This window comes from Mauremys mutica, chromosome 1, assembly GCF_020497125.1.
Source record: "Mauremys mutica isolate MM-2020 ecotype Southern chromosome 1, ASM2049712v1, whole genome shotgun sequence".
In the NCBI taxonomy this organism is placed as follows: Eukaryota; Metazoa; Chordata; order Testudines; family Geoemydidae; genus Mauremys; species Mauremys mutica.
The window spans coordinates 331,021,453-331,047,757 of record NC_059072.1 but is presented as its reverse complement, the minus strand read 5'-3'; the positions used below and the strand labels follow the sequence as shown (position 1 = coordinate 331,047,757).

Below are 26,305 nucleotides of genomic sequence, written 5' to 3'. Positions count from 1 at the left end.
GTGCTGGAGGAACCAACTAGGGGAAAAGCTCTTCTTGACCTGCTGCTCACAAACAGGGAAGAAATAGTAGAGGAAGCAATAGTGGATGGGAACCTGGGAGGCAGTGACCATGAGATGGTCGAGTTCAGGATCCTGACACAAGGAAGAAAGGAGAGCAGTAGAACAGAGACCCTGGACTTCAGAAAAGCAGACTTCGACTCCCTCAGGGAACTGATGGGCAAGGTCCCCTGGGAGAATAACATGACGGGGAAAGGAGTCGAGGAAAGCTGGCTGGATTTTAAAGAATCCTTATTGAGGTTGCAGGAACAAACCATCCCGATGTGTAGGAAGAAAAGTAAATATGGCAGGCAACCAGCTTGGCTTGACAGTGAAATCCTTGCTCGTCTTAAACACAAAAAAACAGCTTACAAGAAGTGGAAGATTGGACAAATAACCAGGGAGGAGTATAAAAGTATTGCTCAGGCATGCAGGAGTGAAATTAGGAAGGCCAAGTCACACTTGGAGTTGCAGCTAGCCGGAGATGTTAGGAGTAACAAGAAGGGTTTCTTCAGGTATGTTAGCAACAAGAAGAAAGTCAAGGAAAGTGTGGCCCCCTTGCTGAATGAGGGAGGGAACCTAGTGACAGAGGATGTGGAGAAAGCTAGTGTACTCAATGCTTTTTTTGCCTGTCTTCACAGACAAGGTCAGCTCCCAGACAGCTGCACTCTGCAGCACGGTATGGGGAGGAGGTGACCAGCTCTCTGTGGAGAAAGAAGTAGTTCGGGACTATTTAGAAAAGCTGGACGAGCACAAGTCTATGGGGCCGGATGCACTGCATCCGAGGGTGCTAAAGGAGTTGGCCGATGAGATTGCAGAGCCATTGGCCATTATCTTTGACAAATCATGGCGATCGGGGGAGGTCCCGGATGACTGGAAAAAAGCTAATGTAGTGCCCATCTTTAAAAAAGGGAAGAAGGAAGATCCAGGGAACTACAGGCCAGTCAGTCTCACCTCAGTCCCTGGAAAAATCATGGAACAGGTCCTCAAGGAATCAATTCTGAACCACTTAAAGGAGGGGAAAGTGATCAGGAACAGTCAGCATGGATTCACCAAGGGCAAGTCATGCCTGACTAACCTAATTGCCTTCTATGATGAGATAACCGGCTCTGTGGATGAGGGGAAAGCAGTGGATGTGCTATTTCTGGACTTTAGCAAAGCTTTTGATACAGTTTCCCACAGTATTCTTGCCAGCAAGTTAAAGAAGTATGGGCTGGATGAATGGACGGTAAGGTGGATAGAAAACTGGCTAGATGGTCGGGCTCAACGGGTAGTGATCAATGGTTCCATGTCTAGTTGGCAGCCGGAATCAAGTGGAGTGCCCCAAGGGTCGGTGCTGGGGTCGGTTTTGTTCAATATCTTCATTAACGATCTGGAGGATGGTGTGGACTGCACCCTTAGCAAGTTTGCAGATGACACTAAACTGGGAGGAAGGGTTGATATGCTGAAGGGTAGGGATAGGATACAGAGGGACCTAGACAAATTAGAGGTTTGGGCCAAAAGAAATCTGATGAGGTTCAACAAGGACAAGTGCAGAGTCCTGCACTTAGGACGGAAGAATCCCATGCACTGCTACAGACTAGGGACCGAATGGCTGGGCAGCAGTTCTGCAGAAAAGGACTAGGGGTTACAGTGGACGAAAAGCTGAATATGAGTCAACAGTGTGCCCTTGTTGCCAAGAAGGCTAATGGCATTTTGGGTTGTATAAGTAGGGGCATTTCCAGCAGATCGAGGGACGTGATCATTCCCCTCTATTCAGCACTGGTGAGGCCTCATCTGGAGAACTGTGTCCAGTTTTGGGCCCCACACTACAAGAAGGATGTGGATAAATTGGAGAGAGTCCAGCGGAGGGCAACAAAAATGATTTGGGGGCTGGAGCACATGACTTATGAGGAGAGGCTGAGAGAACTGAGATTGTTTAGCCTGCAGAAGAGAAGAATGAGGGGGGATTTGATAGCTGCTTTCAACTACCTGAAAGGGGGTTCCAAAGAGGATGGATCTAGACTGTTCTCAGTGGTAGAAGATGACAGAACAAGGAGTAAAGGTCTCAAGTTGCAGAGGGGGAGGTTTAGGTTGGACATTAGGAAAAACTTTTTCACTAGTAGGGTGGTGAAGCACTGAAATGGGTTACCTAGGGAGGTGGTGGAATCTCCTTCCTTAGAGGTTATTTAAGGTCAGGCTTGACAAAGCCCTGGCAGGGATGATTTAGTTGGGGATTGGTCCTGCTTTGAGCAGGGGGTTGGACTAGATGACCTCCTGAGGTCCCTTTCAACCCTGAGATTCTATGATTCTATGATCCTTCCATTGGTCCGATCCTCACTGAGATGGATAGGTGCATGCAGAGGAGTCTCCTTTATAGCATCCCTACCATCCAAGACTATTGTCACAGATGTATCCCTACAGGGATGGGGCACTGATATGGATAAACAAACGACACAGGGTCTATGGTCTCTGAGAAAGAGGAGAATGTACATCAGTCACCTAGAGCTCAGAGCTGTACAGAAGGCCTGCAAGTCCTTTCTCCACCTAACAACAGGACAGTCAGTTCAAATCATGACAAAAACACGAGACCACTATGTTTTACATCAACAAATAAGGCAATACTAGGTTTTCCCCACTCTGCCAGAAAGCAGTCAAATTCTGGAACTGCTGCATCAACCAACTGTCAAGTGACTGGGACATGGACAGTTGTGCCTAGTGGAGCAGGAGTCGTGCCTAATGGTTAGAACAGGGGTCAGTGGCCAGACGTTGGAGTCCAGGGTCAGAATCAGAGTCAGAGACCAGATACTAGAGGCAACGGTCAGACCCAGAGTCAGGAGCCAGGAGTTGGAGTGCAGGGTCAGAACCAAGTTGCCTGGAGTGAGGCAAGGCAGGGGCAAGGCTGGCACCATGGCAGGAATGGGGATGGGAACAAAGCAGGCACAGGAGCTATGATAGCTGTGGACAAATGCTTTGAGCAGCCACTGAATTGCAGCTGCTACTAGGTCAGACCAAAGGTCCTTCTAGCCCAGTATCCTGTCTTCCGACAGTGGCCAATGCCAGGTGCCCCAGAGGGAATTCATCAAGTGATCCATCCACTGTTGCCCATTCCCAGCTTCTGGGAAACTGAGGCTAGGGACACCATCCCTGCCCCTCCTGGCTAATAGCCATTGTTGGACCTATCCTCCATGAATTTATTTAGTTCTTTTAAAAACCTTGTTATAGTCCTGGCCCTCACAACATCCTCTGGCAAGGAGTTCCATTGGTTGACTGTGCATTGTGTGAGTTATAAACACTGGAGCTATGCTGGTCAGGCATAGTCACAGTGGGGCAACTTGGCTAGCAGATAAAACTCCTGGCCAGATAAGCAGTTATTTGGCTAAGCATTAATTCCTAGCCAGATAATGTCTAGCTAGATAATGCCAAAGAACTGGTAACAGTATATATATTAACAATTGATTAACAATTGACCAATCAGTAAAAGCATGAGGGAGTTATTGATAGGTAAATTCTATAACAAATGAGGAATTGTTGCCGGGTAATTAGTAATTGTTGCAGTGCAGAGTAAGACTAGTACCCTTCACATGAATCATAACCATAACAGGACCCTGAGACTCGCACTCCTCAAGCCAGGAGTCCCTTCTCAACATGTGCAGATCCACAAAGATCACACAGTGAATACTGTGATTGACAGCCATAGGCTGCACTCACTCTACTGGTCCTGTGCTGTTAGTAAAGCATACAGGACTGAGCCTGTGGTTGCCAGAATAGAGGGTCCTTCTAATAGTTTGGGGTGAAATGGGATGAAAGCCAAATTTTGTGAAGAACGGACTTTGCTGGTGGGAGCATGGGTTGTGTTACTGTAAACGAATTTGGCCAAAGACAACAGTGGAACCCAATCATTTTGATGAAAATTCAGGAAACAGCTGAAGTACTGTTCCAATGTCTGGTTGACTTTTTTGATCTGGTTGTAAGTGTGAGGGTGGTAGACAGTTGAGAGGAGGGGCGTGGTGTTGAGAAGATAAAGGAATTCCTGCCAAAACAGGGAGGCAAATTGGGTGCCCCAATCAGAAATGATGTGTTCTGGCATGCCGTGGTATTGGAAGATGTGTTCCACAAAAAGCCATGCCATTTCACGGCTGATGGAAGAGTACAATAGGGGATGAAATGGGACATTTTCGTCAGGAGGTCCACCACTGTCAGAACGACTGAGTGCCCTTGCAAGTGGGGCTGCTCCACAATGAAGTCTATAGAGAGGGTAGATCAAGGGCATAAGGATGTGGGAAGGGATGGAGATGGCTCACAAGTCTCACGTGTGGCTTTTGGGGCTTGGCATAGAGTGGCTTAGCCAGAATCAAATTTAGAATGATATGTAAATAGTGGTCATGGAGTTCTTCATTCTCATAGAAGATGAGAATGTTATCGATTGCATACTGTGATATGATTTAGTGCCCAGTAATCAACACAGCACTGGAGAGAGAGCCATCATTCTTGGCTACAAAGCTGGGGCACTAGCTGGGGAGAAAGGAATGAATCCTTTCACAGGTTTTACTCTGGATACTCCTGGAGGGCCTGTAGGTCTTTTTCACAGAAAGTGTGTCTGAAGGGAATCTCCATCCCTTGGCAGAGTTCAGTGGGGCAGTTGTAACTGTGGTAGAGTATCTGCCTTCTGGTTTTTTGAACATCCTGGTGAACTCCAGGTATTTGACAAGAATATTAGGTGTCGCTGGACTTGCTACTCTGCTCTCTGGGATCTTGAGGGTTAGAGTGCACCACAGAGCATGATCTATTGTGAACCAGGACTAAAGAGGCATTCTTGTCAGCACTGCAGAGTGTGGAAGAGCACTGTCCTTGATTGACAGCTGATTAAGGGGTTGTGGGTGACAAACCAAGGGGTGCCAAGAATGACTGGCGATTGTGAGGAGCAGATCATCCAGAACTGCATGATTTCCTAGTGGCTGCCACTGGTGATGACCTCCGGGGTGCCATTTGATATGTGATGGGCCCCAAAGAGAGGGATGACCCATCAGTCTCAATGAGCTTGGGGGAGTTTTTGTGGAGGGTAGGAATCTGATGACTCTTGACAAATTTTTGGTTGATGAAGTTACTGGATACATCCTAGTCAACCAATTTCTCCAAGCAGAGGTTAGTCATTGCAGGGTGCAGGAGGTGAAGGGGAAGACAAAGGGGAGTGGTGTGCTGGTTAGGGGTTGTCAGGATTCCAGCAGAGCCATGGCAGAGCAGCTCATGGTGGGGGCAGAGTGGAGTACTGACTCGGCCCTGGCTCCGCTTCTGGGGCTGGGTCCTGGCATTTCCCAGCCTCAGGGGGTGGCATTGTTTCTTGGACAGATGTGGCACAAATGCCTGGATTCCCCAGAATATAAGTGGGGTCCTAGAGCCTGGCACTGGCTCTTTCATTAGTAGAGAGGTGAGGTCAAACTTGATTGATTTGCATTGCCTCGAGGTCTGGTAGATTGCCCAGCATCCCATAAAATGGAAAGGTCCGCCGTATACGCCCTTGCAGCAGAGCATGAGAACCGAAGAGCGTATATACTCTCCCTAGCTACTGCTGGCCAAAAAGACTCTGATCTCTGACACACAAGGTGCATGCATACCATCAGTGGAATGTGCCTATGGACAACTCATCTCAAACTCCAGTTACTGTATACTGAGTAACTTTGTTTTATCAATGCTTTGTCATTTAATTATTTAATACTATTTGCAGTTTCCTTGCCAAAAGAGGAGTGAGAGAAGACATTGCAACCTTTGATGCCCGTAACATTCCAAAGGAAATACGAGAGAGTGTAGAAGAACTTCTGTCTAAAAACAAGACATCTTTTGATCCAAAGGTAACACTTTTATTCCATTACATTAAAAAAAAAAAAAAGGACTAGCTTCTGTGGTCCACCAAGATCACTTTGCGCTACGGACACAGTGCAAAGTGGACTTAAACTGATAGGAGGTAGCCAGTGGAGAATTCTACCAAGAGAGGGGAAGGCTATCAGTAGAAACAGAGAGAGATTTGGCAAAGGAGGCTCTACTGCCTTTTGCCCCAGTTGCCTCACCATCCTTAGTGTAAGGGGGTTTGTTAGAAGTGGGACATGGATGAGATGAGAAGTGGGGGTGTGATAAATGACAGGCCTCAGGGACCTTATGGCAATGGCATAAATTAGGGTTGTGGCGGAGCCAGGCAGCTCTGAATCTGGGAACCTCAACCTGCTCCCTGTGACCTCCCTGCAGTCAGAACCTTACCTCTAATTTTAATTAACAAAAGAGACTAAGGTAACCTAATGGGTTAATGGCCTTCAAAGCTTAATTTGAATAAATCAAGGGAGCAATAGTTATATAAAAGAATTCTACTACATTAGTTCCTTATTTTTTAAAAGGAAGAGTATAAGGATGTGACCTTGCAAATAGAAGACTCATGCTATTGGGCTCGGCACTCTCTCCAAACCCAATTGACTTCCCCGGGGCTTGTCATAGGCACGTGGGTCCACTCAGGTGTTGTCTCTGCAGAAATGGGGCCTAAAATATAATCTCTTTTCATAACAATTTCCCACCCCTCATTTAAAAGATCAGCTCAATAGCACAAAATGGCAAATTTGTAGTCCCTGATATAGTGTGTATGATTAATATAAGAACATAAAAATGGCCATACTGGGTCTGAACAAAGGTCCATCTAGCCCAGTATCCTATCTTTTGACTATGGCCAATGCCAGGTGCCCCAAGAGAGAATGAACAGAACAGATAATCATCAAGTGATCCATCTCCTGTCACCCATTCCCAGCTTCTGGCAAATAGAGTCTAGGGACACCACTCCCCCCCACCCATCCTGGCTAATAGCCATGTATGGATCTATCCTCCATAAATTTATCTAGTTATTTTTTGAACCCTATTATAGTTCTGGCCCTCACAACATCCTCTGGCAAGGAGTTCCACAGGTTGACTGTGCATTGTGTGAAGAAATACTTCCTTTTGTTTCTTTTAAACCTGCTGCCTATTAATTTCATTTGGTGACCCCTATTTCTTGTGTTATGAGAAGGAGTAGATAACACTTCCTTATTTACTTTCTCCACACCAGTCATGATTTTATAAACCTCTATCATATCCCACCTTAGTAGTCTCTTTTCCAAGGAGAAAAGTCCCAGTCTTATTAATCTCTCCTCATACGGAAGCTGTTCCATACTCCTTATCATTTTTGTATCATCTGCAGATTTTGCCATCTCACTGTTTACCCCTTTTTCCAGATCATTTATGAATATGTTGAATAAGACTGGTCCCACTACAGACCCCTGGGGGACACCACTATTTACTGCTCTCCATTCTGAAAATCGACCATTCCTACTCTTTGTCTCCTTTCTTTTAACGAGTTACCAATCGATGAGAGGACCTTCCCTCTTATTTCATGACTGCTTACTTTGTTTAAGAGCCTTTTGTGACGGACCTTGTCAAAGGCTTTCTGAAAATATAAATATACTATATCCACTGGATGCCCCTTGTCCACATGCTTGTTGACCCCCTCAAAGAATTCTAGTACATTGGTGAGGCATGATTTCCCTTTAGAAAAACCATGTTGACTCTTCCGCAACAAATTATGTTCATCTATGTGTTTTGACAGTTCTGTTCTTAGTTTCAACCAGTTTGCCCAGTACTGAAGTCAGGCTTACCGGCCTGTAATTGCTGGGGTCACCTCTGGAGCCCTTTTTAAAAATTGGTGTCACATTAGCTATCCTCCAGTCATTTGTTACAGAAGCTGATTTAAATGATAGGTTACAACCGATAGTTAGTAGTTCTGCAGTTTCACATTTGAATTCCTTCAGAACTCTTGGGTGAATACCATTTGGTCCGGGTGACTCATTACTGTTTAATTTATCAATTTGTTCCAAAACCTTCTATAATGTCACCTCAATCTTGGACAGTTCCTCAGATTTGTCACTTAAAAAGAATGGCTCAGGTTTGGGAATGTCCCTCACGTCCTCAGCCAGGAAAATGGATGAAAAGAATTCATTTAGTTTCTCTGCAATGGCCTAATTGTCATAGAGTGCTCCTTTAGCACAGGAGCGGGCAAACTTTTTGGCCTGAGGGCCACATCGGGTTTCAAAAATTGTATGGAGGGCTGGTTAGGGGAGGCTGTGCCTCCCCAAACAGCCAGGTGTGGCCCGGGCCCTCCCATCTATCCTCATCTCCCCACCCGCCCCTGCTTCTCGCCATGTGACTCCTGCTTCATCCACTTCACCCTGCTCCCTGTCCCCTGACCGCCTACGGAACACCCACCCCTGACTGCTCCCTGCCGCCCCATCCAACCCCCCCTCCTTCCTGACTGCCCCTGGGACCTCTGCACCCATTCAACTCCCCATTCCCTGCCCTCTGACTGCCCTGACCCCTATCCACACCCCTTCCCCCTGACCACCACCCCAAACTCCCTTGCCCTCTATCCAACCCCCCATTTCCTATCCCCTGACCACCCCCAGAACCCCCCTGCCGCCCAGAGCATTGTGCTGGCAGCACGGTGTGCTGAGGCTGCGGGGGAGGGGGAACAGCAGGGGAGGGGCCAGGGACTAGCATCCCAGGCCAGGATCTCAGGGGCCGGGCAGGAGGATCCCGCGGGCTGTAGTTTGCCCACCTCTGCTTTAGCATCTTGATCGTCCAGTGTCCCAACTGGTTGTTTAGCAGGCTTCCTGTTTCTGATATATATATATATATATAAATTTGCTATTACTTTTTGAGTCTCTGGCTAGCTGTTCTTCAAAATCTTTTTGGACTTCCTAATTATATTTTTACACTTCATTTGCCAGAATTTATGCTCCTTTCTATTTTCCTCACTAGGATTTAACTTCCACATTTTAAAGGATGCCTTTTTGTGTCTCACTGCTTCTTTTACTTTGTTGGTTAGCCCGAATGGCACTTTTTTGGTTCTCTAACTGTTTTTTTTAATTTGGGGTATATATTTAAGTTGAGCCTCTATTATCTTGTCGTTAAAAAGTTTCCATGCAGCTTGCAGAGCTTTCACTTTTGGCACTGTGCCTTTTAATTTCAGTTTAACTAACTTCCTCATTTTTGTGTAGTCTCCCTTTCTGAAATTAAATGCTACCGTGTTGGGCTGCTGTGGTGTTTTCCACGCCACAAGGATGTTAAATTTCATTATATTATGGTCATTATTACCAAGTGGTCCAGCTATATTCATCTCTTGGACCAGATCCTATGCTCCACTTAGGACTAAATCAAGAATTTCCTCTCCTCTTGTGGATTCCAGGACTAGCTGCTCCAAAAAGCAGTCATTTAAGGTGTCAAAAAAGTTTTTTACTTCATTTGATTCTATGCTTTCTTTCACATATAGTGCCACTCCCCACCAGCACAACCTGTTCTGTACTTCCGATATATTTTGTATCCTGGTATTATTGTGTCCCATTGATTATCCTCATTTCATCAAGTTTCTGTGATGCCTGTAATGTCAATATCCTCATTTAATACGAGGCACTCTGGTTCACCCATCTTATTATTTAGACTTCTAGTATTTATATATAAGCATTTTAAAAACTTTTCACTTTTTAGCTGTCTGTCATTACATGATGAAATTGAATGGGGTTCTTTTTCATTTGACTGTTTCTCATCAGGTGCTACCTGTATTTTATCATCTTCCATTCTCTCCTCTTTACTAGGACATACAGAATGCTCCTCCATACCTGTCAGTTTTCCCCCAGTCCTTAGTTTAAAAACTGCTCCATGACCTTTTTAATTTTAAGTGCTAGTAATCTGGTTTAATTTTGGTTTAGGTGGAGCCCATCCTTCCTGTATAGGCTCCCCATTTCCCCCAAAGTTTTCCCAGTTCTTAATAAATTTAAACCCCTCTTCCCTACACCATCATCTCATCCACGCATTGAGACCCTGCATTTCTGCCTGTCTAACTGGCCCTGCACGTGGAACTGAAAGCAGGGGGAGGGATAGCTTAGTGGTTTGAGCATTGGCCTGCTAAACCCAAAGTTGTGAGTTAAATCCTTGAGGGGGCCGCTTAGGAATCTGGGGCAAAAAAATTGGTCCTGCTAGTGAAGGCAGGGGGCTGGACTCAATGACCTTTTGAGGTCCCTTCCAATTCTAGGAGATTGGTATATCTCCAATTATTACCTTATTACCTTTATTTCAGAGAATGCTTCCATGAAGGTCCTGGATTTCAGTGTCTTACCTGGCAGCCTAAATTTGGCCTTCAGGACTCTCTCCTATCCTTCTCTATATCATTGGTACCTACATGTACCACGATCACTGGCACCTCCCCAGCGCTACACATAAGTCTATCTAGATGTCTCGATAGAGCCACAATCTTTGCACTGGGCAAGCAAGTCACTATGCGGTTCTCTCGATCATCGCAAACCCAGCTATCTATGTTTCTAATGATTGAATCCCCCATAACTATTACCAGTCTCTTCCTAATAATTGGAGTCCCCTCCCCTGGAGAGTTATCCTCAAAGTCCACTTTGCAGTTTCTTTTGTGTGTGAAATTCAGTAAGGACCTTTTTATAATTTGTATTGATTTTTCTTTTCAGAATGCTAAACGAGCTAGTATTGCAGCTGCTCCACTTGCAGCTTGGGTTAAGGCCAATGTCCAGTATTCCTATGTCTTGGAACGAATTCAGCCTCTGGAAAAAGAACAGGCAGGATTGGAAGCGTGAGTAAGATGCACTTTACTCTGCAATTGTTCTGCATTCCAAAGATACCTGTAGTGTTGTTAATTAAATATTTTTAAAAAGTGATACTGTACAGTGATAGCACATAACTTTGCACAACTTTGCCCAAAAGTGCATCCTGGTTCAATAGCAAAATGATGACATATATAAATAAACAAATGGAAAGATGGGGAAATAGGTTATGTATAAATTACAAGGATAAATATACAGCAGGGGTCTCCACCGTGGCGCCCGCAGGGGCATCTAAATGTGCCCATGTTCTGGCCGGCAGTCGAGCATCCGCTGAAATGCCGCCAAAATTCGGTGGCATTTCGGCGGATGCTCGACCGCCCCCACGGTCCTTTGTCTGGCGCCCGCCAGACGAAAAGGTTGGGGACCACTGATATACAGGATCGCAGATTAGATGATCTCATGGTCCCTTCTGGCCTTAAATTTTGTGACTCTATGAAATAATGCAGGTGTCACATACTAGTTCATAATCATTACTTTATTGGGTGTAGGAACCTAAACCCAATATAGCCTGTTAGGTGATCTCAATGAAACTCCTGCTACTTTATGGGAGATGCAGTTTCTTTTTCTGTGGGCAGCTGGTTAGGAGAGATCTTAGGGTGGTTTTAGCACAATCATGGCTACTGGGTCTTCACAGCAGTGAATTAGTCTTCGGATCACTATAAATTGAGGGACCTTTGGCTATGGTTTTCCAAAGTCCCAAAAGTCAGTCCTGATTGGGTGTTGGGAGAGAGCTGGCATGACCCCGATTTTCACGAAGAATCACAGTTGACAAACTTTCAATATTAGTGTTTGGTTTACATTTTCAAGGCTGTTTTTATAATAAACAGTACTAGAAACATTTTTTAAAGTGAAAACTGAGACTATCTTTGACATTTACGGGTCACAAAAATCAAGGAAGGCCTGTGTCATTGGGTGCAAAGGTCCTAAATGCTATCACCTCTATTAAATTTAAAATTTTTTTTTTTTGCTGTTTTTGCTTTTTGGTTGGTATGAATCTGAATCTACATCAATAATAAAACAGAAAATTATTTTTTAGTAACCTAAAGAAAACTGAAGACAGAAAACAGAAGCTAGAAGATCTGCTTAACTCCGTTGGTCAAAAAGTGTCAGAACTAAAAGATAAGTACGTTGGTTTTGCTTACATGTCTTTGGAATGGTTTTCATAATAATTTTGTTGATTGATTTTAATATTTTAATGCTACTTTAATAGAAAAGGCTTCACAGCAAAAATATGGTTGCGTTTGGTTAGTCCTTATTCTTGAAATGTCTAGAGCTGTCTTCCTGAGGCTTAAGAAAAGTTCAGATAGAAGCTGTTTGTCATCCTGTGTCTAAAAGAGGACAGCTAGTTTTCTTTCATTTGGTTTTAATCCATTGCTCTATTTTTCTGCAGCCTATGATCTCCTATGATTCTGGACATATGGTTTGCTCTCGTCTCCCTGCAGCTCAAGAGGCAGATCAGCATTTTGTAGCCGTGTGTTCTGGTTCCCTCCCCGATCCCAGCACCTACTTGTCGCCAGTTTTCTCTCCCTCTGCAGCAGCAGCAGTGGCAATTTATTTTGTTTCTGCCCTTCCTTCTTCTATTTTAACTTTTTTGCCCAGTTTTTTGGGCAGTCAGAAGCAATGTTCTTCCTCGTCGGCATTCCTCCTCCTCCCTGGGTTGGTTAACAACTTGGGGTTTAACGCTCCCTGAGCCTCTGCTGCAGCATCTCTCTGCTGGCTTCTCTGCCCCTCAGAAGTATACCAAGCAGCCAAGAAAGCACTGGGTCAAACCCAAGCATGTATGCCTAGATTGTAGTAAAGCATCTTGCAGGGTCTCAGAGCCTGGGCTCCAACCTGACCCCGAATGTCTATCCATCCATTTGATAGCTCTGCAGCCCGAGCCTGAGTCAGCTAACATGGGTCAGTCATAGCTGTTTAATTACAGTGTTGACATACTTATATGTGAGGCAGCCTTCCCAGAATCAACAGATGTAGAGTTTTGCCCAGTCTGCACCCAGCCTTCCATTCCTAACTCCATTAGGTCCAGGGGCTGCAGGTCAGAGAGGCAGGTTGGGTCCTGTACCCACTGAGGCAGCTGCAACTCCAATGGGCGGGGGGGAATGGACCAGGAACCCCAGTGCAAAGCAGGAAGGGGCTCCAGAAACGAGGAGGACCCTGACCACTTGACTTGTGATAAATGCTAGGGGACCTCTTCAAAACAAAGAGAGGAGGCTTGTGGGGCCACAAGTCCTCACCTCCCAAGTCTTAAAGTGGATCCTGAGCACCTTGGAAAAAGAAGCAGCCGTCCTCTCTCGTAAACCCACCCAGGAGGGCTCTGGCAAAGACTCTGCACTCCTCTCCCAGGAGGAATGGGGCCCACTGGGGGAGGACTGTGAGGCAGACCTCTCTAAAGGGTTCTAGGCCCTAAGAAAGGCCAGTCACAAAAGTCCTCACCAAAGCCACAGCAGCGTTTCTGCACTCCCAAAGGAAGCTAAACATGTTAAAAAATTTGAAAAGGCTAAAAAGGGAAAAAGAAAGTACAAAAAAATCCAGGAGATATGAGTCCTCTGACTTCTGTTTCTCCATCTTCACTGAGGAAAGTGAGCTATCTGCCTCTGAAATCTGAGCAGGCCCCAACGAGCAAGCCTCAGAGGAAATGTCTCCCCTCAAAATACTCCCTTGAGGAGGCTGCAGTACTCTTTTGCTTCTCCTTCAAGCAAGTGATTAGGGATGAATGGAACAAGTCTGATAAGGGGAAGCATATTAACAAGAGCAACCTCAGGTTCTGTAACATTCAAGAACCAAAGGGCTCTATTGCGGAGATAATGAAGATTGATGCCACTGGAGTGTCCCTTGCCAAGGATATGGGTATTTCCTTAGAAGGGGAGTTCTACCTTAAGCACCTTATGGATAAAAATATAGAGGCCACCCTCAAAAAGAGCTATGAAGCCTCCTCTGCTTCCCTCCAAGTGTCCCTGGTAGCTACCTGCTTTGCGGGACCATCTCCCTTAGCTGGAAGCCCTTAAAGCCCTTAAGGACAGAGATCACCTGACTTTGGCACCACTTTAAAGTCTTTCTAGCAACAGTGTTTGAATAGCTGATGACTCAAGGGATGCAATGAGGTTCTCAGTCCGAGCCAGGGTTCCAGTTCAGCCAGGCGCCATCTGTGGCTCTATCCTTGGGAGTTGTTACTGACTCTAAGCAGGTTCTAAAATCAGCTAAGTTTACAGGCTCCTTCCTTTTTTGAGAAAAGCTGGATAATGTGGCTGACAATGCAGCAAAATGCAAAGAGTGCCTCTCTTTCCCACTGAGAGCCCTCAGGAAAGAATATAGACTGGTCAGACAGATGCACTCATTTCACTTCTTGTCCCCACAGAGGTACCAGTAAAACGACGACAGATTCTGCAAGGGAAAACAGTGGTATTGAGATCCAGGGAGGGAGTCCTTAGGGACCTCAGCCACTCAACATCCAGTTTATGACAAAGATCCCATAGGCCTTCACCCAAAGCTGAATCTAGGGGGCAGGATTTTCCATTTCCTGGAGGAATGGTTTTCATAGACCACAAACAAATGGGTCAGGAAAATAGTCAGCCAGGGATACTCCCTCGAGCTGCTGTCTCCACCCCATCAGTTCATCATCCAGTCACCCAGCTCCAGCAAACCCATAAAACATAATCTGATCCAGAAGGAAATATCTCACGTTGAGGATATGGGAGTGATAGAGACTGTTCTATGGGTTCTACTTCATCTTCATTGTACAGAAGTGTCTAAGGACTATCAGCGATGTTCTCAACATCAAAAGGCTCAACAAGTGGATGAAGAAAACAAAGTTTCAAATGGAGATCCTGGCCTCTATGGTGTCATCTTTGTTCTGGGGGTACTTCTGGATTTCAGTAGATAGAGTGGATACATATCTCCATATCCCCATCAGATCATGCCACTACAGACTTCTGAGGTTTGCCTACCTCAGGAAACTTTATCAGTGCCAAACACTCCTGTTTGACCTGTCTTTGGGCTCCAGGGTTTTTACAAAGATGGTGGTGATAATAGCCAGACTCAGGTCACAGAGAACTCACTTGTACCACTTCCTGAATGACATCCTGATCAGCGCTCCATCGCAGTCAGCTCACAGAGCCATGTCTTGGATGCTGAATCTTCTCCAGCCACACAGCTTCATCATCAGTGCCAAGAAAAGTTCTCTAGTTTCATCCAGGAATTTATTTTCTTGATCCAGAGCCAAAAGAGGCCTACAATAACACTATGCTTTCTAACTGCTCGGACTCATAGTATCATCCAAAGGAATCACTCCATGGGCACAATCACACATCACAAGTCTTCAAGCCTTCATAGTAAAGGTGTGGGACCACTCCCCGGAACACATGAACAATCATGTAGGGGTTCTAATACAGATGTTCAACTCCTTATAATGTTGATCAGCCCACAACAATATCTTGAAAGGCATGCCTATCTGCCTTCCAGATCTTTTAGTCCTCACAACCAATGCCTGCCTGGAGAGCTGGGGAGCTGCCTTGGAGATTGAAACAACTCAAGGCCTCTGGAGCGAGGAAGAAAAGGCTCACAGCATAAACTTCCTAGAGCTGGGAGCAGTCAAACTAGCTCTGCAAAGCTTGCAGTCCACCCTAAGTGGGAACCACATTCTGGTTCAATCACAAAATATGATTTGGATTGCATATTTAAACAACTAATTGGGAACAAGGAATCTAGTACTAATGTGAAAGGAATATAAGTAATGAAATAGGCAGAATAGTGAAGTAGGCTGTCTGTGAGAGCGATCCACATCGAAGAGTGTCTGAACCAAAAGGTTCAGCAGCCACGTGGTTCAAGAATGCTGAGTGGTGTCTGAATCAGGAGGTTTTCTATTTCATTGTTCAGACATTCAGCCTCCTTTCAAGTGATCTGTTAGCAAATCATATGACTGGAAAGAGGCCAAAATACTTCACAAGGGAGGCAGACCCCATATCCATGGAGACAGATGTCATATCGCACAATTGGCCACAGGGCCTGATTTATGTGTTTCCACCATATCCATTACTGGGAAGAGTGGTTCAGAAAATAAAATGAGAATAGGCAATGGAAATACTGATAACTCCTCATTGGTTGAGGAAACCTTGGTTCTCAGACCTGGTAGAGCTGAAACTGGAGCCCCTCACCCCCATCTAGCTTCTGTGGAGACTGGATGTCCTCTTGCAGGGTCCTCTTCATCCAGACCTGAAACAGCCTGGCTATTGAGAAGGAAGCACTAAAAAAATCTCGTTCTGCCCTCCAGAGTTATTAAGATGTTGCTTTTGTCTAGGAGAGTAATGACACAAAAGTGTACTCCTGTATCTAGTCTAGATCCAGCAAGAACACATTGCAAATCCCTGAAATACTGGAATTTCAACTATTTTGAACTTTCTCCAAGAAGGCATAAACAGAGGCCTTCAGCCCAGTAACATTGCACATCAGATGTCTTCTTTTAGCAGAGTGCTATTCACAGGATCCTTGGGCTCCTTAGCACACAATCCACAGATAGCCAGATTCCTTAATCCTGGTGGTCAGTCCACTCTTCCAAAAATGGGACCTACCACTAGTTTTGAAGGCTCTGACAAGCCATGCCTTTGAGCCTCTGACTTTAGTTTTGGCCTTTCATTTATCCACTAAGACTTGTTTTTTAGTAGCTGTCATATCTACCAGGTGAGTGTTGGAGCTGGCAGCCTTATCTATACAGGAGCCTTACTGCCTGTTCCATGAGGACAAGTTGGTGCTCAGGATGCCAGAATCCCTTCATCCTAAGGTAAATTCCTCCTTTCACACATCCCAACAAGCTGTGCTTCCTTCGTTCTGTCAAAACCACAAAATCCAACAGAAAAGCTGTGGCACACCATAGAGGTCAGAAGAGCATGGAAAATCTCTCCCAAACACCCAGAAGCCACAAGAAGATTGGGCTCCTTATTCGTGTCCTTCCACCCAAACTGCTAGAACCTCAGGGCTTCCAAGTTTTCCATCACCAAATGAATTAAACTATGTATTGTGGAAGCCTACAAATCATCAGAGGCTCCTGTCCCAGAAGGGACTGAGGTGGAATGAGCAAGTGCATCCACTTCAGAAATTTGAAAAGCAGTCATTTGGTCTACAGTGAGCACCTTCATTATGGAGCCACACAGCCATGCCCTCTCTGCTTTTGCTTGCTGTCAGATGAGTTATTCCCAAAATATAAAATTTGCATAATATCATTAGCAAATATTCCAGAGAGAAAAAATAACTTGGTACATTAGACCAAAGAAGATGGTAATACAGTAACAATTCATTTCTGCTGAGGAATGATCTTATGAGAGTGACCCCTGAAGGGGAATGGGGTTGAGGTGGGGTGATAGAAACTAATATAGTTAGAAGGGAATATCCCAGGTCCATTGTGCTTAAGACCCACTGATCTCATGTGATGTGAGTCCAAGCACTGAGGAAGTGGGATGGATGATTGGCAAAGGTATGGATAGGAACAGATTCATCTGCAAGCAGTGGTATGCTGCCCTCAACAAGCCTGTCAAAATGTATGTTTAGAGTTAGCCGTTGGTCAAAAGGATCTTTCTGTCACATGTGATGAGGGAGGTGGTGGTCGCCTCCTGTAATTCCTTCCCCTTTTTATCAGCAGATCTTGGGGACAAGATCTTAAGCTCTGATATTTGTGAGCCTGCTAGGGGCTGGAATTGCTTCCTTATTGCTTGTGTATAAATTTCAAGGGACTTCAGTGTTTCCCTGGCATCTTTTAGGCTATGCAGCCTATTGTCCATCTTTTTCTGAGAAGAAGGACAGACCCTTGAATAGCAAATCCTGGATGTCTGCTCTACTTCAGGAGGGAGACCAGAAGATTGGAGCCACAAACACCTACTCATAGAAATAGCAGATACCATGGAGTAAGCTGCTGAGTCCTCTGTGTCCAACCTGTCCTGAAGAGCTGTCTTTGCCATAAGCTTCAGAGACAGGAGAGCAACTTAGAAGTCCAGAATTGTGGGAGATGTTGCTAGCAGAAAGGAAATTTATTAGTAAGACATTTTTCATTATTGGGACCAACCAGTGACAGTATCTCCCTTTCTTTTTTTTACCATCCCGTCAGGCACTGTTATACTACCGTGGCATAGAATCAAGTATCAGAGGGATAGCCGTGTTAGTCTGGATCTGTAAAAGCAGCAAAGAGTCTTGTGGTACCTTATAGACTAACAGACGTTTTGGAGCATGAGCTTTCGTGGGTGAATACCCACTTTGTCGGATGTATGTAGTGGAAATTTCCAGGGGCAGGTATATATAAGCAAGCAAGAAGCAGGTTGGAGATAACGAGGTTAGTTCAATCAGGGAGGATGAGGCCCTCTTCTAGCAGCTGAGGTGTGAAAACCAAGAGAGGAGAAACTGGTTTTGTAGTTGGCAAGCCATTCACAGTCTTTGTTTAATCCTGAGCTGATGGTGTCAAATTTGCAGATGAACTGAAGCTCAGCAGTTTCTCTCTGAAGTCTGGTCCTGAAGTTTTTTTGCTGCAGGATGGCCACCTTAAGATCTGCTATTGTGTGTCCAGGGAGGTTGAAGTGTTCTCCTACAGGTTTTTGTATATTGCCATTCCTAATATGTGACTTGTGTCCATTTATCCTTTTCCGTAGAGACTGTCCAGTTTGGCCGATGTACATAGAAGAGGGGCATTGCTGGCATATGATGGCGTATATTACATTGGTGGACGTGCAGGTGAAAGAACCAGTGATGGTGTGGCTGATCTGGTTAGGTCCTGTGATGGTGTCACTGGTGTAGATATGTGGGCAGAGCTGCCATCGAGGTCTGTTGCATGGATTGGTTCCTGAGTTAGAGTTACTGTGGTGCAGTGTGCAGTTACTGGTGAGAATATGCTTCAGGTTGGCAGGTTGTCTGTGGGCTAGGACTGGCCTGCCACCCAAGGTCTGTGAAATCATTGTCCAGGATGGGTTGTAGATCCCTGATGATGCGTTGGAGGGGTTTTAGCTTGGGACTGTATGTGATGGCCAGTGGAATCCTGTTGGTTTCTTTCTTGGGTTTATCTTGCAGTAGGAGGCTTCTGGGTATACGTCTGGCTCTGTTGATCTGTTTCCTTATTTCCTCGTGTGGGTATTGTAGTTCTGAGAATGCTTGATGGAGATTTTGTAGGTGTTGGTCTCTGTCTGAGGGGTTAGAACAGATACGGTTGTACCTCAGTGTTTGGCTGTAGACAATGGATCGTGTGGTGTGCCTGGGATGGAAGCTGGAGGCATGAAGGTAGGCATAGCGGTCGGTAGGTTTTCGGTATAGGGTGGTGTTAATGTGACCATCACTTATTTGCACCATGGTGTCTAGGAAGTGGACCTCCTGTGTAGATTGGTCCAGGCTGAGGTTGATGGTGGGGTGGAAGTTGTTGAAATCGTGGTGGAATTTTTCCAGAGTCTCCTTCCCATGGGTCCAGATGATGAAGATGTCATCAATGTAGCGTAGGTAGAGAAGGGGCGTGAGTGGACGAGAGCTGAGGAAGTGTTGTTCCAGGTCTGCCATAAAAATGTTGGCATATTGTGGGGCCATGCGTGTGCCCATAGCGGTGCCACTGATCTGGAGATATATATTGTCATCAAATTTGAAATAGTTGTATGTGAGGATAAAGGCACAGAGCTCAGCAACCAGTTGTACTGTGGCATCATCAGGGATACTGTTCCTGACAGCTTGTATTCTATCAGTGTGTGGGATGTTTGTGTAGAGAGCCTCTACATCCATGGTGGCTAGGATGGTGTTTTCTGGAAGGTCTCCAATGCATTGTAGTTTCCTCAGGAAATCAGTAGTGTCACGGAGATAGCTGGGAGTGCTGGTGGCATAGGGTCTGAGTAGAGAGTCCACATATCCAGACAGTCCTTCAGTGAGAGTGCCAATGCCCGAGATGATGGGGTGTCCAGGATTTCCGGGTTTGTGGATCTTGGGTAGTAGATAGAATAACCCTGGTCGGGGCTCTAAGGGTATGTCGATTTGTTCCGGTGTTAATGTAGGGAGTGTCCTGAGTAGATGGTGCAGTTTCTTGGTGTATTCCTCAGTGGGATCTGAGGGAAGTGGCATAGAATGGCCTTTTTTTCTAATCTGTAGTGGAATTTCTTTACTCAAATTCATTTTTAACCAATCCTTTTATTATGGTACCCAAAACTGTGCACACAGCTCCAAGCGTAACCAGCACCACGCAAAGAGGGAAAGGGAAATATCTGATGTAAGGACTTTTATGAAGTTAGTTCCTCCATTTAAAAAAAGGAAAAATAATTGATGCTATGTATGTCGTGTTATAATAAGAAGTACATTAAAGCTTCACTAATGTGGATGTTACCAAACCACCCACTACATCATTTGCACAAAAATATTGGTGATTTCTGCCAACTATTTAGCACAGATTTAAAATTAGATGATTCAGTGAAGTCTCTTATTTTACAAATAAGTTGTTGTATATTATTTTTCCAAAATATACTGCATTTCATTTACTAACATATTTGGATGTATAGTTAGGACATATTATGAAGTACCGATGAATGAACACCTACGTTTTGTGAAGTATTAACCTTGCTTTTTGATTGCAGTTTGTTTTCTTTTTCATTAGTAATTCACAAAATTCAGTGTTTTGCCCTGTATTGGAGTCACTAGTGTGAGTTAGCAAGATTCTACTCTATAGGGTTAATCACTGAAATTTACCAAAGAGAATTCCTTTATAAAGGTATTATAAAGTGTATTTCAGGAGAAAATATATACAGTGCTACTTATAAAAGTCGTAAAATTACACATCTTTTCAATCCATATTTCAAAGTGTATGCAGTTCCCATATGAGATATTACTTAGCCAAAATAGTTAATTTGTGTCAGTAGCATTTCTAACAAGTTTTAAGGAGAATAGAGAAACCTGCCAAGACTTGACTTCAGTATTTTGCCATTTCCCCTGTTACATTTGATGATATTACTAATATGTACAGTAATTCAGAGAGCTGGCATTTCCTACCCCTCACAGTGGCGCCAATCCAATACCCACCAAAGTAAAGTCACTCATTGACCTAGTGGGCATTGAATCAGGCTTAAAATCATAAACTGATCAAGTCAGGTATCTACTGTTAAGTAAAGGAGGAAATTATTTTTATATATTATGTTCTATAGTGTGTTTATTGTATCTGCAAATGTCAACTGTGTACTTTTGGGGAAAATGTGACGCCCGTTCCATTCAGATGCAGAAGGGCTGAAATACAGTTCTGTTCTTCAGAGATGTAAGAGCAGGATTCCAGGAGTTTGTGGAGGGATACACAACTTCTGTGTGATGTGGAGTACATCTCTGTGGGTGCTGCCTGCCCGCTGTCACATAAGGGAGTTGGGCTGGGGCCAGTGCATCTACCACTCCCTGGATCCACCTACCATCAAACATTGTGGAGTAGGGTTTGCTCTGTAGTCTGGGGTGGAGGATTCTTTTCCTCCTGTCGGGACAGTTACCCAGTTTAGTTGTTTGGGCTGGGTATTTAGAGCAGGATTTGAGGGATTAATGATTTTAGAACTTAAATAAAACCTTCCATTTTTAAAGGAGCCTTTCAATTTGACTTTAATAAAGTGTACCAATTGGTTCTTGGCAATAATTTAACAGTATAGTTTTTTTACAGGTTCCAGAGTAGAACAACTGAAGCAGCTAAACTTGAAGCTGAAGTAGTTAAAGCACAAGAAACACTCAAAGCCGCAGAGGTACTGATTAATCAACTGGATAGGGAGCACAAGAGATGGAACACACAGGTTTGTTGCAGAAACTTTCATAAAATAGATGCCACTGTATAAAAAACTTGACTTAATACTTCTCTTTTTTAAAAGGTAATTGTTTGATGATACAATGTGTTTATGGAATATAAATTATGTGGCACTGTTTTGCAGCTTATAAATGTTTATTCCATTATATTTAAAAGCTGTTCTCACCACTCGAAAGCTTTATTTTAAATTTCTTCTGAAACTTTCTCCTATTCTATTATTTAGGTTTTCTTGGCAGACAAGATCTGAATGTGCACAAAATGCATTATTTAATTAATATGATAAAATGTATTATAATTTCAATGATGTAAAACTGTTGTGAGTCTCAGCATTCATGTGACTGTTTTATGGCCAAGATTATCAAAAGTGTCTAGTGAGTTTGGGTGCCCAATTTTGAGACACCTTGGACAGGCTTGATTTTTCAGAAATCTCTCAAAATCAACTTTTATGTATCTCATATTGGGAACTCAGAAATGGAGGCACCCAAAATCATGGATTACTTATGAAATCTTGGCATATGTAATTTATCACAGTTTGGTAACAACTGACACTGGGGAGAAAAAGAATATTTTCTCTCAAGCCATCTGTGCTAATCCTCATTTAAGGAATTGTGAAGCTTCAGCTAGCTTCTTTGGAGATGCCCTATTGGCTACACTAAGCAGAAACTGAGTGCTGTAGAGAATCTCATAGACTCATAGACTTTAAGGTCAGAAGGGACCATTATGATCATCTAGTCTGACCTCCTGCACAATGCAGGCCACAGAATCTCACCCACCCACTTCTCTAACAAACCCCTAAGCTATGTCTGAGTTATTGAAGTCCTCAAATTGTGGTTTGAAGACCTCAAGCTGCAGAGAATCCTCCAGCAAGTGACCCGTGCCCCATGCTGCAGAGGAAGGCGAAAAACCTCCAGTGCCTCTGCCAATCTTCCCTGGAGGAAAATTCCTTCCCGACCCCAAATATGGTGATCAGTTAAACCCTGAGCATGTGGGCAAGACTCACCAGCCAGCACCCAGGAAAGAATTCTCTGTAGTAACTCAGATCCCACCCTATCTAACATCCCATCACAGACCACTGGGCATACTTACCTGCTAATAATCAAAGATCAATTGCGACATTAATTGCTAAAATTAGGCTATCCCATCATACCATCCCCTCCATAAACTTATCAAGCTTAGTCTTAAAGCCAGATATGTCTTTTGCCCCCACTACTCCCCTTGGAAGGCTGTTCCAGAACTTCACTCCTCTAATGGTTAGAAACCTTCGTCTAATTTCAAGTCTAAACTTCCTAGTGTCCAGTTTATATCCATTTGTCCTTGTGTCCACATTGGTACTAAGCTTAAATAATTCCTCTCCCTCCCTAATATTAATCCCTCTGATATATTTATAAAGAGCAATCATATCCCCCCTCAACCTTCTTTTGGTTAGGCTAAACAAGCCAAGCTCTTTGAGTCTCCTTTCATAAGACAGGTTTTCCATTCCTCGGATCATCCTAGTAGCCCGTCTCTGAACCTGTTCCAGTTTGAATTCATCCTTCTTAAACATGGGAGATCAGAACTGCACACAGTATTCCAGATGAGGTCTCACCAGTGCCTTATATAACGGTACTAACACCTCCTTATCTTTGCTGGAAATACCTCGCCTGATGCATCCTAAAACTGCATTAGCTTTTTTAACAGCCATATCACATTGGCGGCTCATAGTCATCCTGTGATCAACCAATACTCCGAGGTCCTTTTCCTCCTCTGTTACTTCCAACTGATGTGTCCCCAATTTATAACTAAAATTCTTGTTATTAATCCCTAAATGCATGACCTTGCACTTTTCACTATTAAATTTCATCCTATTACTATTACTCCAGTTTACAAGGTCATCCAGATCTTCCTGTATGATATCCCGGTCCTTCTCTGTGTTAGCAATACCTCCCAGCTTTGTGTCATCTGCAAACTTTATTAGCACATTCCCGCTTTTTGTGCCAAGGTCAGTAATAAAAAGGTGAAATAAGATTGGTCCCAAAACTGATCCCTGAGGAATTTCCACTAGTAACCTTTTTCCAGCCTGACAGTTCACCTTTCAGTACGACCCGTTGTAGTCTCCCCTTTAACCAGTTCCTTATCCACCTTTCAATTTTCATATTGATCCCCATCTTTTCCAATTTAACTAATAATTCCCTGTGTGGAACCGTATCAAATGCCTTACTGAAATCGAGGTAAATTAGATCCACTGCATTTCCTTCATCTAAAAAATCTGTTACCTTCTCAAAGAAGGAGATCAGGTTGGTTTGGCATGATCTACCTTTTGTAAAACCATGTTGTATTTTGTCCCAATTACCATTGACCTCAATGTCCTTAACTACTTTCTTCTTCAAAATTTTTTCCAAGACCTTACATACTACAGATGTCAAACTAACAGGCCTATAATTCCTCGGATCACCTTTTTTCACTTTCTTAAAAATAGGAACTATGTGAGCAATTCTCCAGTCGTACGGTATAACCCCTGAATTTACTGATTCATTAAAAATTCTTGCTAATGGGCTTGCAATTTCATGTGCCAGTTCTGTTAATATTCTTGAATGAAGATTATCTGGGCCCTCCGATTTTGTCCCATCAAGCTGTTCGAGTTTGGCTTCTACCTCGGATGTGGTAATATCTACCTCCATATCCTCATTCCCATTCGTCATCCTTCCATTATCCCTAAGCTCCTCATTAGCCTTATTAAAGACTGAGGCAAAGTATTTATTTAGATATTGGGCCATGCCTAGATTATCCTTAACCTCCATTCCATCCTCAGTGTTTAGCAGTCTCACTTCTTCTTTCTTTGTTTTCTTCTTATTTATATGGCTATAGAACCTTTTACTATTGGTTTTAATTCCCTTTGCAAGGTCCAACTCTACATGGCTTTTAGCCTTTCTCATTCTAGTCCCCAAAATGATCCTGTGGCTTTTCTATTCATGAAAATGTCACAATTTTATAGTTGTTCGAGTGATTGCAAGTGTCCATTCCACCGTAGGTGTGTATATGGCTTATGCACAGTTGTCAGAGATTTTTCCCTTGGCAATACCTGTCGGGGAAGTGTTAACGCCCTCCGGTGCCTTGTGCCACTGCGCAAAAGTATAAAGGGCTGCACTTCCCCGACCCACCACAGTTCTTTCCTACCACTAGTGATGGTTGTTGTTGGAGCAACAATCTTTGTTTCTTCATATTTTCCCTCCCTTACACTATTTATGTATTTACAGTGTAAATAGTAGCTGTGCAATAGTTTTAAGTCTTGTATAGTATATCTGTAAATGGTTGTTTATAGGATTAAGTTTAGAATGTGCTATCTTTTTAGTGTGGGGTTACCGGTGCCTGGTGGGACACTAGACATGATACTGGACCGATGCCCCGTTTTCCTGGCTTCAAGGCCTGTTTTTCATGTAACAGATCTATGCCAGTGAGTTACCCACATCCCAGATGCCTTAAGTGGCTGGGAGAGGTGCATGTCAGTGACAAACGTCACATTTGTAGAGGGTTCAAATCCCATTCGGTTTCCAGGCTCAGGTACCTACTCATGGAGTCTGCACTTTGTCCACCATCAGAACCTTCCTGCTCTGAATGGGTACAGAGCAGATCCAAGTCTGTTAGGAGTGCTTCCTCCCATTCTGACAGAGTTCTTAGGCAAATCTACATCGCTGGTGCCTAAGAGACTGCATAAGTCTCCTAAGGTTGGAAATGGGACCCTCGAAGAGGAAGACACTGAATGTTCACAAGATCTCAGTGGGACATTCCAAACAGTCATACCTCAAAAAAGCAATCTGTGAGACAGCAGGGATTGCTGACTCCAGAACCCAGGAAGGGCCTGTTGAGAATAATCCTTGAAAGATCAGCGCACCTCTCGGTACCACAGGCTCAGCAACCCTTTCCAGTGCCATCAACATGCAAGGGTTTTCAGGCAGCCAGAGAGTTGCTTAACTTGTTGGTACTGGCTTCTCCCATGATTCAGGAGCCTTGTATGGAATAGATATTGGAACCACACTCCTGCGGTCCCGGCTCAAGCCCCAGAGCACTACTTGGTACCGGCCACTTCTACTCTTGCAGCATCTCTGCAGTGTATTGCATCTATTGTATTGATTTCACTGGTTCCCCCTTCTCCAGGCTTGGAACCCCTTTCCCCCAGTATCAACAGGTTCAACTCCCCCATGGTCAGAAGAAATGGACTCTACATCAGATTCAGAAGTTGGATCCTTTGTGTTCCAACCTGAGTATGCCCAACAGCACTGGTGGGGTACCTGTCTGCTGTGGTACCATTCACAGCCTCAGCATTCTAACTGTCAGTGGACCTACACAGAGCTGGATACCTTCTGGACTCCTTGGGGCTTCTCTCCACATTCCAGAGCCTCTCTGCTCCACTCCTGCACCTCTACATCAGCCAGGTGCTGGGAGCATCTATAGGAGAGTCACCATCTTTGTTCCCTCGGTACTGGGATTAGTATTGTGCAGACAGAGCTGCATGCTGGGGACTCCCCTGTAGAGGAGTTAGAGGAGGGACCTCCTCAACAACCTTTAACCTCTTCTTCTTTGTTTCCCAATGAGGCAGTAGTGGCTGAGTCTACCTCCCCACCTCTTGATGTCTTTAATGCTCATCAAGACTTGTTGCAGAGGGTGTCTGCAACTTTAGCTATCCAGCCAGAAGAGGTACAAGAAAGGTCACATGGGCTTGTGAACATTTTAGTGTCTGCAGGGCCCTCAAGGGTAGCTCTTTCTATAAATGAAGCTATTCTGGAGCCTGTCAGGATTTTATGGAAGACTTATTTTTCTCTGCCTCCCACTGCCAAAAGAGTGGAGAAGAGATATTATG

The 26,305-nt window shown here is 44.3% G+C and overlaps 1 protein-coding gene across 1 annotated transcript in view; it reads left to right on the top strand.

Annotated features, from left to right (window-relative positions):
- DYNC2H1 (dynein cytoplasmic 2 heavy chain 1) overlaps positions 1-26,305 on the top strand; it is a 368,188-nt gene that overhangs the window by 116,512 nt on the left and 225,371 nt on the right. The window contains exons 58-61 of the mRNA XM_045019043.1: positions 5,741-5,864; positions 10,554-10,675; positions 11,743-11,829; positions 21,334-21,460. Of these exons, the coding sequence (XP_044874978.1) occupies positions 5,741-5,864; positions 10,554-10,675; positions 11,743-11,829; positions 21,334-21,460 (460 nt within the window). The remainder of the gene's footprint in view (positions 1-5,740; positions 5,865-10,553; positions 10,676-11,742; positions 11,830-21,333; positions 21,461-26,305) is intronic.